Source organism: Neodiprion lecontei, chromosome 2, assembly GCF_021901455.1.
Source record: "Neodiprion lecontei isolate iyNeoLeco1 chromosome 2, iyNeoLeco1.1, whole genome shotgun sequence".
Lineage (NCBI taxonomy): Eukaryota > Metazoa > Arthropoda > Insecta > Hymenoptera > Diprionidae > Neodiprion > Neodiprion lecontei.
In genome coordinates this window covers 38,936,412-38,952,846 of record NC_060261.1, presented here as the reverse complement: position 1 = coordinate 38,952,846, position 16,435 = coordinate 38,936,412, and the positions used below count along the sequence as shown (strand labels likewise).

At 40.7% G+C, this 16,435-nt stretch overlaps 2 protein-coding genes and 1 long non-coding RNA gene across 4 annotated transcripts in view; all 3 read left to right on the top strand.

The window, feature by feature from the left end:
• The first annotated feature begins 866 nt into the window (after positions 1-866).
• Positions 867-5,336, top strand: LOC107219689 (protein kintoun). The gene is made up of 3 exons (XM_015657999.2): positions 867-2,689; positions 3,489-3,892; positions 4,065-5,336. The coding sequence occupies exons 1-3, from the start codon at positions 992-994 to the stop codon at positions 4,447-4,449; spliced, it is 2,487 nt and encodes an 828-aa protein (XP_015513485.2). The 5' UTR covers positions 867-991; the 3' UTR covers positions 4,450-5,336.
• A 1,400-nt stretch (positions 5,337-6,736) lies between these two features.
• Positions 6,737-9,995, top strand: LOC124292854. The gene is made up of 5 exons (XR_006902793.1): positions 6,737-6,952; positions 7,792-7,917; positions 8,108-8,234; positions 8,507-8,592; positions 8,770-9,995. It is a non-coding gene; the product is annotated as an uncharacterized LOC124292854 (long non-coding RNA).
• A 793-nt stretch (positions 9,996-10,788) lies between these two features.
• Positions 10,789-16,435, top strand: part of LOC107219691 (potassium voltage-gated channel subfamily H member 8) — an 83,472-nt gene continuing 77,825 nt past the window's right edge. The window contains exon 1 of one of the 2 annotated variants that reach the window (XM_046731164.1): positions 10,789-11,366. The gene's annotated coding sequence lies outside the window, so the exon portion shown is untranslated. The remainder of the gene's footprint in view (positions 11,367-16,435) is intronic. The other variant, XM_046731166.1, reaches the window with a different exon arrangement.

The window sequence follows — 16,435 nt, the reverse complement described above, 5'->3', positions numbered from 1 at the left end:
ATTCAACGTGGCTGAAATTTACCGCACAAATAAATGATTAGCATTTGCTTCTTTTCTTAACTTAAATGTAACATAGTTCAGTAATTTTGTAAGTGGCTTTGGCTATTTATTTTATGTACACTAAGAAAAATTTCATGTGTCATAGTAACTAGAAAAATAGAGTAAAACAGATATCGTTGAAAAAAAACAGTCGCTACTGTCGATACTTTTTTGGTAATTGCAATGCAAAATCAGTTTGTTCGGTTTACTCTACTTTTTTAGTTCAATAAGGCTTTAACATCAACTTATCGCAGCACAAGCATTAAATTTTCGGAACAGTTACGAGAAAATATAGTAACAGTGATCGTAATGGGAAAGAATAGTAACGGATACTAGACTTTCTGTTAACAGTTACAAAATTAATTTTCATTTTGTACCTAGAATATTTATACTATATTTTTCGATTGTGGTAAAAAGTGAAAATAATTAAGGACTGAGCTGCAACCGGAACTATAAATTTCTCTCACTGTAATCTTCGTTTCCTTTTATAGACAGCTATTGTAGAATCGGTATTCCAGATAACCCTGTTCGTTCTCGACTGTATATTATTATACCGTATAACGCATTCGTCAGCTACAGGAGCGACGATAAGCTGCCGACGTTGCTCTTTGTGGAAAATCGCTGACAGCGAAAAGTGGTGCAAGTTGACGGACGCAATTCCGCAAATAAAATAATCGCGATGTATGAGAGAATTTGTCCGCGCATCGAGCCGTAAATGTCGGCGGCGCGTTCGCGTCCCGCTCGCGTTTAAAAATCATCGGCTAGTTCGTATAAATTCCACCAGCCGGCCGGCAGAGCTGCGCACATCTGTATGGTCCACGTGGTTATTTGCGCAAGGATTGGATGGAAACTTCTGGGTTGTATTCTCTATTATATATATAGATATATGCTTATGCACCAGTGGCTAAATTAATTAAAGGCACCGAACCCAAACACTAGTATCTACTGGAAGATGGCCGTGTACAACTCGCGATTAAAAAAGAACTGGGAGGATTTGGACGTGACGAAGGAAGAGCTAGAGACGATAACCGACTGTCTTAAGAAGGAGGAATTCCGGAAACTCCTGTTCGATTACGCAGAGGAGGTGACGAACCCCGAGAACAAGAAACTGTACCAGTCGGAGATCGCGCAGCTGGAGAGAGAGAGAGGCGTAGACGTGACGTTCGTTAACCCTGAGCCGGGTTACGTAATAAAAACAAGCGTCGACGGGAGCAGGAAGTGCTTTGTAAACATAAGCCAAAGCTCGAGTGTCGGCAAGCCTTCGAGCCGGCCGAGCTGCGAGGGTGGTAGCCGGGGTTTGCAGTGGTCCATTCCCCACACCTTGGCTCCCCCCCGCGATGACCTCGACAAGAAGAGCGCCCGGTGCGTCGTCTTCGACGTGGTGTTCCACCCGGACACCCTGCACTTGGCCAGCAAGAATTCCAAGTTCCGGGAGACCGTTAATCAGACGGCGTTGGACGGTGTCGAGAGCAGTTTTAAAGTTAAGCTAGACCGGAACAACCTCAAGTTCCCCAAGATGAGCTTCAAGGGTGTCAGCCAGCCGACGGTGATCAGAAAGAAGTCGGAGCGGCCGCCGGTGCCCTCGGACGTTGACCTTGAGCCGGAGATCTACCAGAAGCTGATGACCAGCTACGACGAGAGCCGTGAGGAGCAGCTTCGAGCCATGGACAAACCGGCCGAGCGGCGGTCGCCTTCGACTAAATATTTCAACGAGAGCAGGAGCACGGAGAGCGAGTGCCCCGCGTACACCACGCCAAAGTTCGTCGTCAAGCATCAGGACAGCGTCGATATACAAGACTTTCATAATCACAAAAATGCCAGACTCCATAAAACTATTCCCAAGAAACTTGTCGTTGAAATCGACCTCCCCCTTCTTAAAAGCGCCGGCGACGCCACCCTTGATGTTCAAGAACGGCTGGTAATGCTGAAGAGCGAGAAACCCGCTAAATACCAGCTTCAACTCCCCCTGCCGTACAGTGTCGATCCAGACAACGGCGGCGCAAAATTTGACCCTAAAAACAAGAAGCTCACTGTCACTCTGCCTGTTCTCAGGGGCGTCGTTCCGCTCTGTGACAACAGGGAGGACAGTGGAGTCGACAGTGATCATGGCAGCCCTTTGGCAGACTCTGGCGATGATGAAGGAGCCGAGAAAAAGGCACTGGTTACCGTTATCGACAGGGAAAGTGCGTTTGGTGAATGTGAGGAAGATACCGCGCTAAGAACTAGTAACAAAAGCGTACCTGACGAGCCGGCGTTCATGAAACCTGATGTCAAATATTCCCTTCCTGCCTTTAGCTGTAATTGTTATGATAAAACTCTTGCTTTTACTATCCACCTCAAAAATGTTGATCCTGATTCGATACGGCATAAAATGCTGAAAGAGAATTCGGGCGTTCATGTGCTTCTCACCTCGGTCGGAGCTGGATTTTTTCCCGTTTATTATTCTATGTGCTTTAAGACTGGGCGAGAATCTATTCGTCCCGAATCACTGGTCATAGAGCCTTGGGATAACAATGTTGTCATTACCGTTGCCTTGGAAGATTGCAGGGAAGACGTGAGCAAGTACTTCGTTGGAATTGACGAAGAGTTTATGGAACTCAGGGAACTATTCGCCCCTGTTTCCCTCCAAAATAAACTCAATGAACTTATGGTAACATTTATTTATTATGCTCATCATACTTTTCTCTTCCTATCGAAAACCGGTTTGATCCTCTGCGGTCAAAGCGGTCTGTGTAAATTAGGTGAGCCACGTGCTACTTTACATCAAATTTATCACTGTCCGTAACGTATTTAATTCAACGCTTGGCATACTTTATTAAAACGCTTTATTCGCACACATTTTGAAATAATGGTCTAGGTATTACTTGACACTTTTTCAATCATTACAAGTTGTTTATTATTCAGAATTTTCTATTTTGTAACACGTGTATTACAGTCTGATTCAACATACTTGCAAAAAACGAGGATAGCATTGTTTGTTTTGATTTTGGCGTGACCCAGTCTTTTCGCGTAATAGATTATTTATTATCTCGCTCAATTTTACACAGCACGTATGTGTATTTAACAGCACATGGAGGTAATCCAATGTTGCATTAGTCTAGCACTGATAATACTTATCTTATCGATTGAAATACCTTTTGACGTGTATATACAAAGTCCTATTCACCCTCACCAGTACGTCATGTTCAATTCTCTGTAAAATAAGAATTTCTTTCTTGATTTTTTCATTTTATAATTGTGCATTATCAATCTACCTGAGCTAACAATCTTGCACAAGCCATTGCGAAATTATTACTGAAATTGTACAAGAAGATATGCTTTGATTATTATCAAACTTGAATGCAGTAATAGTTTCTTACATATACCAGTAAGGATTAAGCTTGACTTCCCTGATAATAGCCTGAAACTGAACAATTGTGAATTGAAATTGACATTCTTTTCCTCTTCAGATTCAGCCTTGTCTGCAAACAAATAAGAAGATTGAAGTTATGGGAGAAGGCGATGACATTGTGATTAATATAACGCCAAATCAGTTGGACTCAGACGATGAGGCAGAGCGCGAAGATACAGACTCTTCACGATACGACGATCATAGATCGATATCAGAAAGTAGCGGTGATGAATTAGGAAATATTCCTGGTCCCGCGGGCAGGTCCAAGGGTATACTAAAGTCCCGTCGTAATTATGGCTTTACACGTTCGGTTTCCGAATCGAGCGTAGACGATAGCGCTATGCTTGCTTCTTCTATAGACTTCCATTCCGACTCAATTCCAGAAATAAATTCTGAGTCTGGAAGTTCGAGTTTGAAGAAGACAGTTCGTTTTAATGATGTTGTCGCTCGCCAGTTATACAGGTAATCTTTTGCCAGTCTTTTAACGTATTCTTGTCCCTTTTTTTTTCTCTTCCCTTTCCTTGGACTTGTATTCTTGGCTTTGTTCCATCAAACTTTTTTTATAGCACTGAAGCATCACAATATCTTTGAATAAATAAATCTTGGTGAATCAGGAACCTACAAATTTTTACAGATCCAACTCAAGTATCCTAGGACAGCGTAAGAAGAACCAGCGCAAATTACGCAATAAGAAACGTGCGCACGATCGTAGAACTAGTGAAAGTGAAAACTCCGAGAGCGAGGAGCGTGCGGAAAAGTACAAAATTAGCCCTAAAAATACCCCGGTGGAAAATAGCGTCCATGAAAATGTGAAGCCAATATTAAATTACGATAAATCGATGGTACACAAAAAATCTGAGCACATCGATATAGAAAATCAAAAAAATCACAACTCTCATTCCAGTAAACGAAACGATGAGAGTACAGAGAAAAATCATTGGAATGATGATAATGAAAATGGTACAAACGCTGTTACAGAAGTCTTTAAGAACGATTTAATTTTTGATCTTGATATTTAATTTTTTCCGATTAATGCAATTCCATTTGATGGCTGGTTCTGAATAATTTATAATATTTGTATACCTTAGTTCAAAGAGATCAATCGAAAGTAGATACCTGATCCATGAGATAATAGGGAAGAATACGGTTTTCGATTTCAATGGCGATAAGTAAGAGCAAGAGATAAGTTGAACAGTGGGGAGGAAAAAGTAACACAAATTTTCTCACACGTTCGAGTACAAGATTTCTGAGAGATGAATTATTACTATTATTTTCACGTACGTCTTGTATAGCTCACTAACGACTGCTAGGCTAGGTTTGAGATATATTGATAAAGTTTTAAATGCAACATGCATACACACGTACTAAATATTATGCAATCAATCGTACTATTTTATAGAGTGAAAATTTCTAATCGTTTATTGATTTTTACACGAATTTATACACTTTCATACTAAACGGGAGCTAATGTTCACTCACCATTGATTTGTATAAAAATATTATACTTAATTAAATTGTAGACAATATACAAAGTATAAAGTGAGATCATTAGAGATTCGGCAATATCGGTTAATTGTAAGTAAAATCAGAAACGGTACAGGCAAAATTTGATGAACTTTGCTCAATAGACAAATACAGTCTTTTTGGCTACATATCGAATTTTAAACTTTACAACCGTATTCAACCTTATAATAGTACTGCGGGATAGACAATAGTATTTTACACGCTAAATTAATTATTTCTACATGCACGGGATCAATGAAAAATTCATTGGTCAATATATATTATACCTGGTATTATAAATACGAAAGAAAATTATATATTATGATTTAAAAGGATATTTTGTTCCCAGTGTAATAATCCATGAGAAGAAAATGGGTAATAAACAGTTATGTTATGCAAATAAGGGTTACCTGAAACTTGTATCATTCAAATGCTCAGCACAAGAGCGTACAGGGTAACAATATTCTGCAATTAAGAATAGAATTGAACAAAGACAATGACAAAATTTAATGTGCGATTGATTAGACTAATTTCGAATGTTGAACGATGCAACTGACAACCGTTCCACAGTTATAATCGTTCGGTTCGCAGTTGTCTGAGTTGAGTGGTTTCCGAGATTCAAATTAACGCCTGACGCGGCGTGTAAAGGCAACCCGACAAACATGTTTCCTGCACCATTAGCTGCACGCATAAATGTCGCGTAGCTGGATCGTAAGGATTAGTAACAACAAATGTCGTCGACACGGCGAGATTGCGAAAAGTCACCAGGCTATGCATAATTCGCAAGAGACTATTATGAAAGCTACACATCCAAATAGCAGTATCTGCAAATCTACATACATGGTATAGCGGGATGTACAGACATGTTAACGATAACTTATATGATTTTCGAATCTGTGATCAAACATTGTGAAAAGAAGGTCTGAGATTTTTTTTTGATTTTCACCTATTTTTACGCAAATTCTATGCGGCAAAAAGTCGTCAGAGAATTTAGTCTACGCCTGACACTGTTTGCTACGGCGACTCTTTAAACATCTTATCGGTCGAGTTTTGTTTCCTAGGATCGTGCAGCGTCAGGCCGGATTTTCGCGGACGTCAAATTGACGCGACGACAACTTGACACGGCACACTGATCTCTATAATCGTAAGACGTTGGCAGCTGAAAGACGCTCATGAAAATGGGCACGACGCAACAGCAAAACGTCGCGCGTCGAAAATCACGTAGTTATGTTAGTGCATCTCAATAACATTTTTATTCGAAGATTTAAAAATCTGAGATTGTTAATTGGGAGTGTGAAGAGATGGACAAAATGAGGAAACGAGACGCAGTAGCTGATGGTGTATTTAATTAGGACTGCGCGTAATCGATTCCACTCCCAAAATTACTTCGATATAGTGCATCAAAGAATTGATCTAAGTATTTTTCAAAAGCGGCCAAATTTCAACTGAAAAAGTCCAATGGGGTTAACCGGCCTTTTTTTGTTTCCGATTTGCAGAACTCTGAAACCTTTCGCTTCAAATCATTTTCCGGGAATCTCTTTACACTAATTGGACCCCCAGGAATGTCTGAATATATCTTCGATCAACGTATTTTATTCGGCTAAAAGTTGCCAGAAAATCCCATTCGACGCCTCATGCCACGCGCAAGGGCAATTTTTCGAATATTTGACCGCATGGTGCGCAACTGGCATGGCATTTCCGACCGGTCGAGAATTGCTTCTGAGCGTAGCGTGAAGTCAGTCGCTTCCGAGCAGCCGTAGCGAAGTCAGTCGCTTCCGAGCAGCCGTAGCGAAGCCACGTAAGCCGTAAGTCGAGAATTCAAATCCTCATGGACAGGCTTCGACTATTTGGGACATGGCCAAACACTAATATTTTATGGCTAAAAAAAAGGCTGTGTAACGTTATTCGATCAGTGCATTCCCACGTGAAACTCGCTGTGGATAATATGCAAACGGCATGCAGCGTATGGCCCGCAGAAGAACCGAGTTACTGAAATGAAAACAGCCGGGGACATCGAAGGTGAGTTTCGTGTATAAAATTTTCATTCTTTGGTGCAACTTCAGCTTTTAGCGATTTCGATTCTCGACTCGCTGTGTCGGGTGTCGTTTGTTATTGTTTGTGCGGCTGACTTTCGTTAAGTGCGTAGTTGCATTGTTAGCAAGTTTAACTGACGATGAGTCTGTTTAAGCAGCCAAATACAACACGAAAAGTTCGAATGGACTTGGAATCGAGTGTAATTATTACGCTGCAAATTTTTAGACTTCAGTTTTCTTTCTAACATTCTGGAAAAACGGGCCTCGCGGAAGGTGACCTTCGTGCGAGTTGCGTCTCTCACGTGGACACGCGTTTGGGAAATGATAATATTATTACGTGGTTGATTTTGGCGTTGTTTCTTACGTGACAACAAGCTGTAAGCGATTGCACAAGAAAGTTTTTCGATTTGGTAATCCTTTATTACATTTTAACAAAAGTTAATGCAACACGGCGTTATTAATCGTTTCGAAATTTCGAGTGAATCCAGATCGTCAACTGTTAATGATTCCTCATACCTATCATGTATGCATATTTTGTTAGCTCACCTGATTGCAGAAAGAAACTGCAACAACGTTGATTGGCATCAGATATTACCTGAATTGAATGGCCCTCTCTATAAATCTTGGTAGACGTCACTGAATAGATATAAAAGATAAAACAATCCTAATCATTTCTCATTTATTAATGTAACCAATAAGATTTTCCAAAGCTTGGCATATAATACAATACTTATAAACCAAAATTGCATATGTTTGAAAATTGAGTATACGGCTGTTGATATAGATCAAATATTAACAAAATGTTGTTCTTTTACCTGATTACAGAATTGAACTACTGCAAGAATGATCGAGGTTAATGAGTATCCGCATTAAGTGACTCCAGTAATATATGTTGGAAAACGAAATGCAGAAGTTTCGCAGGTCGCAATTTTATGAAAGACTAGAAAACAGGTACACATTTAAGATTATTCTTGATTATGCCTTTGGACGACTTTCAATCTGAGAACTTTATCAATTAGTTGAAATTGATTCGTTTTGAGTCCTTCATTATATTTAAAAAACAACAGTGATTTTTCAACGTCTTGTATATTAATTATGCAAAACAAGTACTTATAAAATGTTATTTTGTACCTGTTAACAGGGATACAACGTATTGCAGCACTATCAACCACATTTAGCGATGATCTGAATGACGTAACCCAATCAATCGATCTCTGACAACAAACTGAAAATTAAACCACCCGCCATGCAGTGAATAAAACTAAAAGGTAAATTCAACATGAATTTTAATTATCATGTCCCTTTTGATTGGAAATGATTTTAGATGGTAGCTGCTCACTAATTTTATTACGTATTTATTCAATATCTGTGCATATTTTATTACTCCTCTGGTATTAATTTCAGCACTTCATTTATAAATCAATCAGAAACCACTGAAATATCGTGCAAATAACTTATTTTAGCGCAAATGGTCTGTAGTGACATTAAATCTGATCCAATTACATTGTGCGAGTAATATTTATTTACATTCTTATTGTAGTATGAAAAGTGTGTCACCACCATACAAACTGAGATGCTACGGCAACATCATGCTATACATGTAAAGTGTGGAGCAGCCCGAAGGAGGTAAGAAAACTTATTTTAATCATTGCTCAATAATTCAATGTGTGGTACATTTGATACCTAATTTTTGTCATTGCGTAACTTGTGGTGAAAGAATATGGAAGTAGACAACAGTAATAATTCATCTGAGAACTGAAAATCCAGTTTGCTAAATTTGAGCTTTCTTTTTCGCTTTTTCAGAGCCAAGCAGAGACATCCGAGTAACTTCTCCATTACTCAGCAACGTTGGTGAGTTTGCATGCGTTTGGGTTACTGGTGTATTTCCCTGGGACTCCTCCATAACGTGGCGTGGCGGTAACAATTGTTACACAAATCTTCGATATCTTAGCTTCATGGATAGGCTCATTCATGATTGCAACGGTGCTTGACTTAAGTTAGATCGGTTTCTATTTATGTTGTAGTTGAATTATTTTACCATAGTCATTTAAAGTTAGAAATTTTGCACGTTGCTAAAAGTGGAATGAGCATCGTGACAGGTCACCATCACTTACTCAGCATTCGCGAAAACCAACTGTGTTTAGCTTGTACCGATATAATTACCTACCTATGTTTGAATTTTCTCATGATGTCGTTTAAGTGGTGGATATACCTGAGGTTTAAACATATTCCAACAATTGTTTAATCGATAGCAATTCAAAGTCTGGCAGAATGTAACCTAATTAAATTGCATGATATATCTTGAATCATTTTCGATTTCTTAGTACTCAGCAGCTATCGAATAACAACAGGCTTAGCTCGCTTAGAAAAATGCTGATTAGCATACAGGATGTTTTTAATCCACCTTACAAAAGGTTGATGTACCGATAGTCAGCAAGCGGTTAATAAAATACTATTTTCGCTGACTATGGTACAAAAACATTTTGCTCCCCACAGGTAACCAATGAAAAAGTAAGTCACAGTGACCACGGCGCAAATGAGGAAGAATGATGTGTGTTGGAAAGATTGGATAATCGTTTAGAGCGAATATAGGTAATCGGGTAGGTAGGTGGTCGTTGTGGAATCCGTCGTGAGTTTGATGCAGATGTGCGTGTGAATCTCTTTTCACGATCTCCGTTGGGTTGTTCCGTTGGTAATCAGGCGAGGGTAGGAAGGTCGCGATGTGCCGCGATGTTACTAACTTTTGTAACCCACAGCGTCAAATGATCACAGTGATTTTTTTTCAGAAACACGTAAAATACTCGAGTATAAGAGTCTTCGAACTATTACTGAGCTTTTAAATTCCAACGTGGTTCAATTTCCCATTTCTTGTCGCTCTGCTATCATCTTGCAGTTGTTATTCAATTCGATTATTTGGTCATTATCGGTAATTATTTCATTCAACTGATTTCTGTGATCGTCTGAATGGGCAAAACGCATCTCTGAACCATCTATCGCGTTCCGTGGTACGCTGGATGGGGAGAGATGCTGAGCCCGAAGACTTCGCGTCGAAGAGGACCACCGACCGTCACGCCACACAATAATGCATGTCCTCCAACCTCCCGCCCGGACTTGACTCGCATCTCAGAACAACAATTCGCATCGCAATGTGTCGGATTCAAACAGACGCAGATGCGGATTGGGTTTCTACAGAATTTTACAAGTCCTAGATATGTAAGGTTTTTTGACAAGTTAATTGGTCGCGCCTTTTTGCGCGTAGATTAATCACAGGAATCGGACGCGCCTTTTGCGCGATGATTGATAAACAGGATGGCGACAGACCGGGAAAACCGGGAATAGTCGGGGAATTTTATCCACCGGCAAAAGTCAGAGAATTCTGAATATTTGGTTGGGAAAAGTCGAGAAATTATATTTTATCAAAGTTGTCGCCACCCTCAAAATCCGAATCGATCGATCGCGTTTCTTGCTTAGCGATTTCGCAAACGGTATATGAAAATGTCAAGCACTCTCCATGTTTTAAGCCTTCAGCTTTCCAATCAATTTTTTTACTAACTGAATTTTCCGCACCTTTTGCGCGTTGACTTGATACCTTTTGCTTCTGAGAGAAAGCGTGGCATTTGCAAGTCAGCGAACGATTGACGAGGATATAAATCGCGGAGTGTATAGTGATATTGAAGAATCTTGTCGTAAGTACTTATAAAACATATATGACAATGAGCTGTACAAAAGTATTTTTTTACTGATTGTCTTGTCTTTTGTTTCAGGGCAACGGGATATTTTTTTTATTCGAGATTACCGACAAATATTGAGTCTTCACTCGAACAAAATATTTATTTTAATAATTCTAGGTAGAAAATAGATTTTGATTCCAAAAATGTATGACTTTTTCTTCAATCATAGAAATGATAGAGTAGAAAACTGTTTTCGTGAACCTTGGTGTTCGACTCAACATTGTCGGTGCACACAATTGTGCTATTCCTAACTTTGTCTGTTTTAGCTAATCAAATCTTCCATCTGTTTCAGCTAACCAAACCTTGTGTCGATTACAGCTAATCAAATCTTTTGTCTGTTCCAGCTAATCAAATCTTTCGTATTGCCATCGAAAGTTTTTTTATTAACATCCGAAGCGATTTCTGCCATGATTCCGGAATCGTCAGTAAAGCCTTCATAAATCCTGCTAAAATTGAATGGAAATGTGTAAAATTACTGATTGGAGAATTATCTCACTTCTGGCGGCTTGGCAGAGTATCTTTTTTTGGGGTGAAATATTTCCCTGATCAGCAATTTTTCATGCTTCTTAGCACGCGGCTGATTCGAAACTTGAAAATGACCAGAGTCGTCTTGTACCTTGAATTGCCTATAAATAGGAGTCCCCTGATGCACATCCACGAAAACGCATGGTATGTATTCCATTTTTTCCATTCACAAACTTGTTTGAATTCCGCTGAAATGACATTTTGGAAAATTCCCTTTGAAACTGATCATTCTTCGAGACGACATGCTGGGTGCAGGGTATTGAATTTGGATATCAAATCAATTGAACCGCTAAGAAAGTAGCGTATTGAAATAATTGGATATCAAACCGACCGTAGCCCGCAAGTAGACTTTGATTACCGTTTTCGGATTGATTTTCTGTTAACTGAATATCTATATCCCGCCGGCAAAACGAAGGTTAGAGGAGAGCTGAAGGGCAGGGGGAAATTACAGAATTCTGTTATCCCGACTCAATTTAACATTGAGATCTTGTAAGATGGGTCGATTAGTGCAAAGCAATAGAATTACCACTGGATCCACAGCCAGAAGAAAGATTAGCTCAGGGTTAACCACCCATATAGGTATGTCTTCAGTCAACGACACTGGTGCGATTAGTTTATTCGTCGAGTAAAATCAGATTCCGCCTTGAGTAGAGATGCACATATAGAAGTTAAACAATGTTTTGCAGTGAATGTTGAGCAACAAAGTTTTTTTATTTCTTTATTCGTGCCACAACACAACAACAGTTGATGTGTGTGATTTGTTTTATTTTAACCACTACACCGGCATTTCGTTATGGTAAGCGTGCTCTGTATTATCCACCGCTAGCGTGACGAATAAGTACGACAGAGTACGAGTCGGTAATCGAACGGCTCTTACCATCCAGTTACGTCGAAAATTAGTTCTAAAAACCTATTCCATACAAGAGAGCGCTACGAAATTGGGGACACACAAACACGAGCATAGGCTCTCTCAGGTTTCTCTTCATCCAGGGCTTGCATGTGTCGTTGACTAAAGATTACTAAATAAGCTAAATAGTCAGCTAAATGGGACAGTTTCAAGCTCGCTATGAAGCGGAGCTTCGGTACAAAAGTTTCCTACCATTACCGATTTGATTAACATTGCTGGCACCACGAACGAGTCGGTAATAGTAGGGCACTTCATAACCCCCGGATCCGTCAAACCCTCTTGCTTGCTTCAAAAGAATAACCACGTCTGGCTGTATTAACCAATCTTCAGGCAATGCATGCGGTATAATTGGTATAAAGAAAGTAATCAAGCTTGACATTAACGCTACTGAACCGTTTGTTTGAAGAATTCAGCACATCTAAATAAATTGAAGGAATTTCACAGGACAATATTTTCGATTGTAAATTATGAAATTTCCTTTGAACAATCAATCGTAGTCAAATTTCTTGGGTTAACTCGATCTCAAAAACTTTTTTCAAATTACAATCCATGCACCATCGCGATACAACGTGAAATAAAAAATGACTAGTGCGTCACAAGCTGCCCCGTGGCGCAAAGTGTAGAATTTGATACACATTACAGGTGTTGCGTAACAAAACTAACCATGTGCGTGTTGTGCGTACATTACCATACATGGAGGTATGGGTGCCTGATAAACTCGTTTAAAATAAAATGCAATCGATATCACCTGATCAATTTTCACTCAATCATATCGCACCTTCAGCATGTAAGCCCGAGAATCGCATTGAAAATGCGATATTTTTAATATGGCTTCAAAATACCTTTATCCGAATTTTGAAGTATTTCAGCCGTAATCGTTCGCGACTATTTGCGCAAATGATAATTTTCGGCAAAGAAAATCAGCTCATTATAATAATATACACGTAGCACACAGAGAAGTTTTAACCACTTGTAAATATTACAGAAATAGGCATTGTTTCTGGAATTTATAATACCTTGGTAATATTCAATCTGCTCCAAGGTACACTTGACTTTTTAAAAGATTCAAAATTTCTGCATCGTCACGTTTTACTACAACTCGAGATTAAATGGCACTCAATTATTGTCACTTTTTATTTATCTATAATATCCACGGAGCAGTGAGTCTGTTAGCCAACGTGAGAAGTCTAAATGTAATACGTTGCGGATTAATCATAATTTTTATTCCGGAAAACCTAGAGATACATCGTTAAATTTTTCACGTCAATCAAATTGAGCTAGGACAACCGGGTTACAGTTGAGTTCCTATATAGTTACATCAAGTCCATCACATTCCAAGCTTATTCGGCAAGGGTCTGATCAGAGTCGGGTTAGGGTTTAATTCCGGCATCCCTAAGACAATAACCTGTCGATAAACTAAACAGGTCAATATAACGGGGCGCAGATGGGCAACTTCTGCATGGGTTATTCCTCGGGGATCGAGAAATCCTTGTTTGAACCCACAGAAATGATTTCCATTTTCCACTGAATAGATACGGTCGCTGGATACCTCGTCAAAGAAAATAACAGTCATTTTATAACTCCCATTGTCTATATATAGAAATTAACCACGCATAACCGAAACGATATTACAGGGCTCGGGGTTTGACATCGCAGCTGTAGGTCTATAAATCATGTGTCAAAGAAATACGGACGTCAGAATTCAGACGGTAATTTTCCGAACCGGGCGGCAAAATATGAAACCCGAAAGTGGAACAAGCACGTGAGAATCCATCCAGCGATAGGCCGGGCACCCGCGGTCTGGTGCAGCCAGGTGGTGCCGGGCGGAGATACATCGATCCCTCTTGGGGGTCGTTACCCTCGCCCTCGTGGTTGTGGGTTACCCCGTTCGACGTTGGTCAGGTTTTTCAGCGCCAGCCGTACGTCGGCCAGGATTCAATAGCTGCCTTGTCGTCGCTGTTTGCGATTTTGAGCACGCGGCGGGCGCTGATCGGACCCAGAGAAAATCCCTTTTCCTGCAGGTGTGAAACTTCACCGTCCAAGACGTTGCGTTATATGAGTTTCGGTATCTGTTGTCGAACTTTGGACATAATCTGGCCGACATTATTACTTGAAAAATTATTGCTCGAGAAATTCTCTGCGGATCATTCGGTAAAGTATTTTATACCAGCAATGAACTCGAATTGAGACTTTATAACACGGCAGCGAAAATATGCATGGAAATTCTCTGTGATAGATCCTTTGCATTTTTATGACTATATGAAAAAATTCTTTCCAGAGTTGTGAAGGAAAATTCCTCTCCTCGGATTCTTCGGAAAAATGTTCAACTGGATACTTATATTATACGTATGTTGTACCTAGGAATCGTCGAATTATGTTCTCATAATACGCGCTTGACTTATACTTGGAAAACTTTTTACCCCGACCAGGCGCATAATCTTGATTACCGATCAGTGGTTATTCAGGTTACCCATATTACTACGAGCACGGGTTGATCTGCACCGAAGAATAAAGTAAAAATGTGAATATTCTTTCTTCGGGCTTTGGTTTATGTTAGACATAAAAATGATTGACGGTTCAGTCTCACGCACTCCGCGCATCAATCACTTCGGTTTACGCAAATTTCGGTAAACAAATCTAGAAATAATGAAATAATGCCCGTTTGAAAAGATCTCGCGGTCTCTTCTATCTCCCGGTTTTCATGCAAATTATACCACACCCTCTTTATGCATAAATATTTAATCGTTTTCCGATTAACGTGCTTGGAAAATCCTTCCAAAAACCACACAAGTTCTGCCCTCAATTTTGACTCTGGATCTTAGAAACCCAGCGAATGACGAGTAAACCCAAATTCACGTGGACCAAACAATTGACGAAAAAGTCTCATCGATGCCTGTGGATTCGTGAACGAAAATTAACGCGTCCCAGCTAGAATAGAGCAATCTCATCTCCCGCGTGGGTGACTATCATTGCCTTAGGTGAAAATGCCCCCGTTACGAAGTTCGATAATTTGTTTCATCATGGTTTCCAGTTCCCGTGCCTCGAGCCCGACGTTATTATAATTATGCATTCGTGCAATCCTCACGCGCGATCAAATATTCCTGAAATTTGAGAACATGTGGTTGACAATCCGAATTCCCCGCGGGCTTACGCCTTACGTATTATCTCATGCCCCGGAGGTTGCTCGGCATCGCAGAGTTCCCGGACCGACCAAACGACCCTTAAATTAAGAAAGCACGACCATCGCGATTGAAATTTGGGCAAAAAAAAAAAAAAATTCGTCCCAATCGTCGCATACCGTACGTTCAACTCCAAAAATCGAGTCACGCAAGGATCATTCAACGAGAATTCGCTATCGATGAAATCAATTGACTCTGCGGAGTCTTGAGGGTCGAGGGATGTACCTTGTGGAAAGTTTGGCCGCCGAAATATGCGTGAATCGATCCTCCTCCCTCTCCTCCTTCTCCTCCTTCTCGCGGGTTTGGCGAAAGAGGGGGGCAGAGAGGAGGAGGGGCGGAGAGAATTGGAACAAGACGAAGCGGCATTGTAGAAATGAGAATAAGAAGGATGACAGAAGGTGAATGGAGTCTCATTAAAAAGCGATGTCTACTACTAAGAGAGCTGCGTACCAGGCCGAGGCGTCGCGTCGGGTCGGGGCTGCAATCCACCCGCTACAACTTTTGCAGGTCGATAAGTCGTCCACCCCCGCAAGTCTCGAACCTTCCGGGGCGATAGTCCACGCGTCGACATTACCTGACGGCGTCTACGTAGGTGTGGAATGCATCTATGCACGGATTCTATGAAAGTGTACAGGCGCACGTCACGACACGACACGGCACGACACGTCGCAGCATTGCGGCACAGTTTTCCCCGGCTTCTGCAGGCGTAGCTGATCGTGACTGGGGCACCGGTATCGGGTCAAACCGGGGCAACGCCACCGATAAGAATCGCAAGCGTCGTGGAGCCGATTTAACGAACCCGGAAGAATATTGCAAATCGTTGCTGCGGCATTCGACCCGCGTGCAGCCGAGTGCCGCTCTTATCGCTTTTCCGCAACTTCCTCTATACGGGGTTGAATTTCAGCTTGGGAAGACTCGGTTATCTTTCGATTTACGGAGGCTTCAACGCGATGCACGGACAACTGAAAAGTACCCCGACATCAGAGCTGTGGCGCCGGAAAACAATTAAAACCGCTGTAAGAAACCCCCCGCTCTCATTGTAATGCTCGAGGAGAAGGAAAACGAGTTTCTGGCTTTCGCAAAACTCTTGACTACGTATTATGAAATTTCATTTATCACAGTAATTG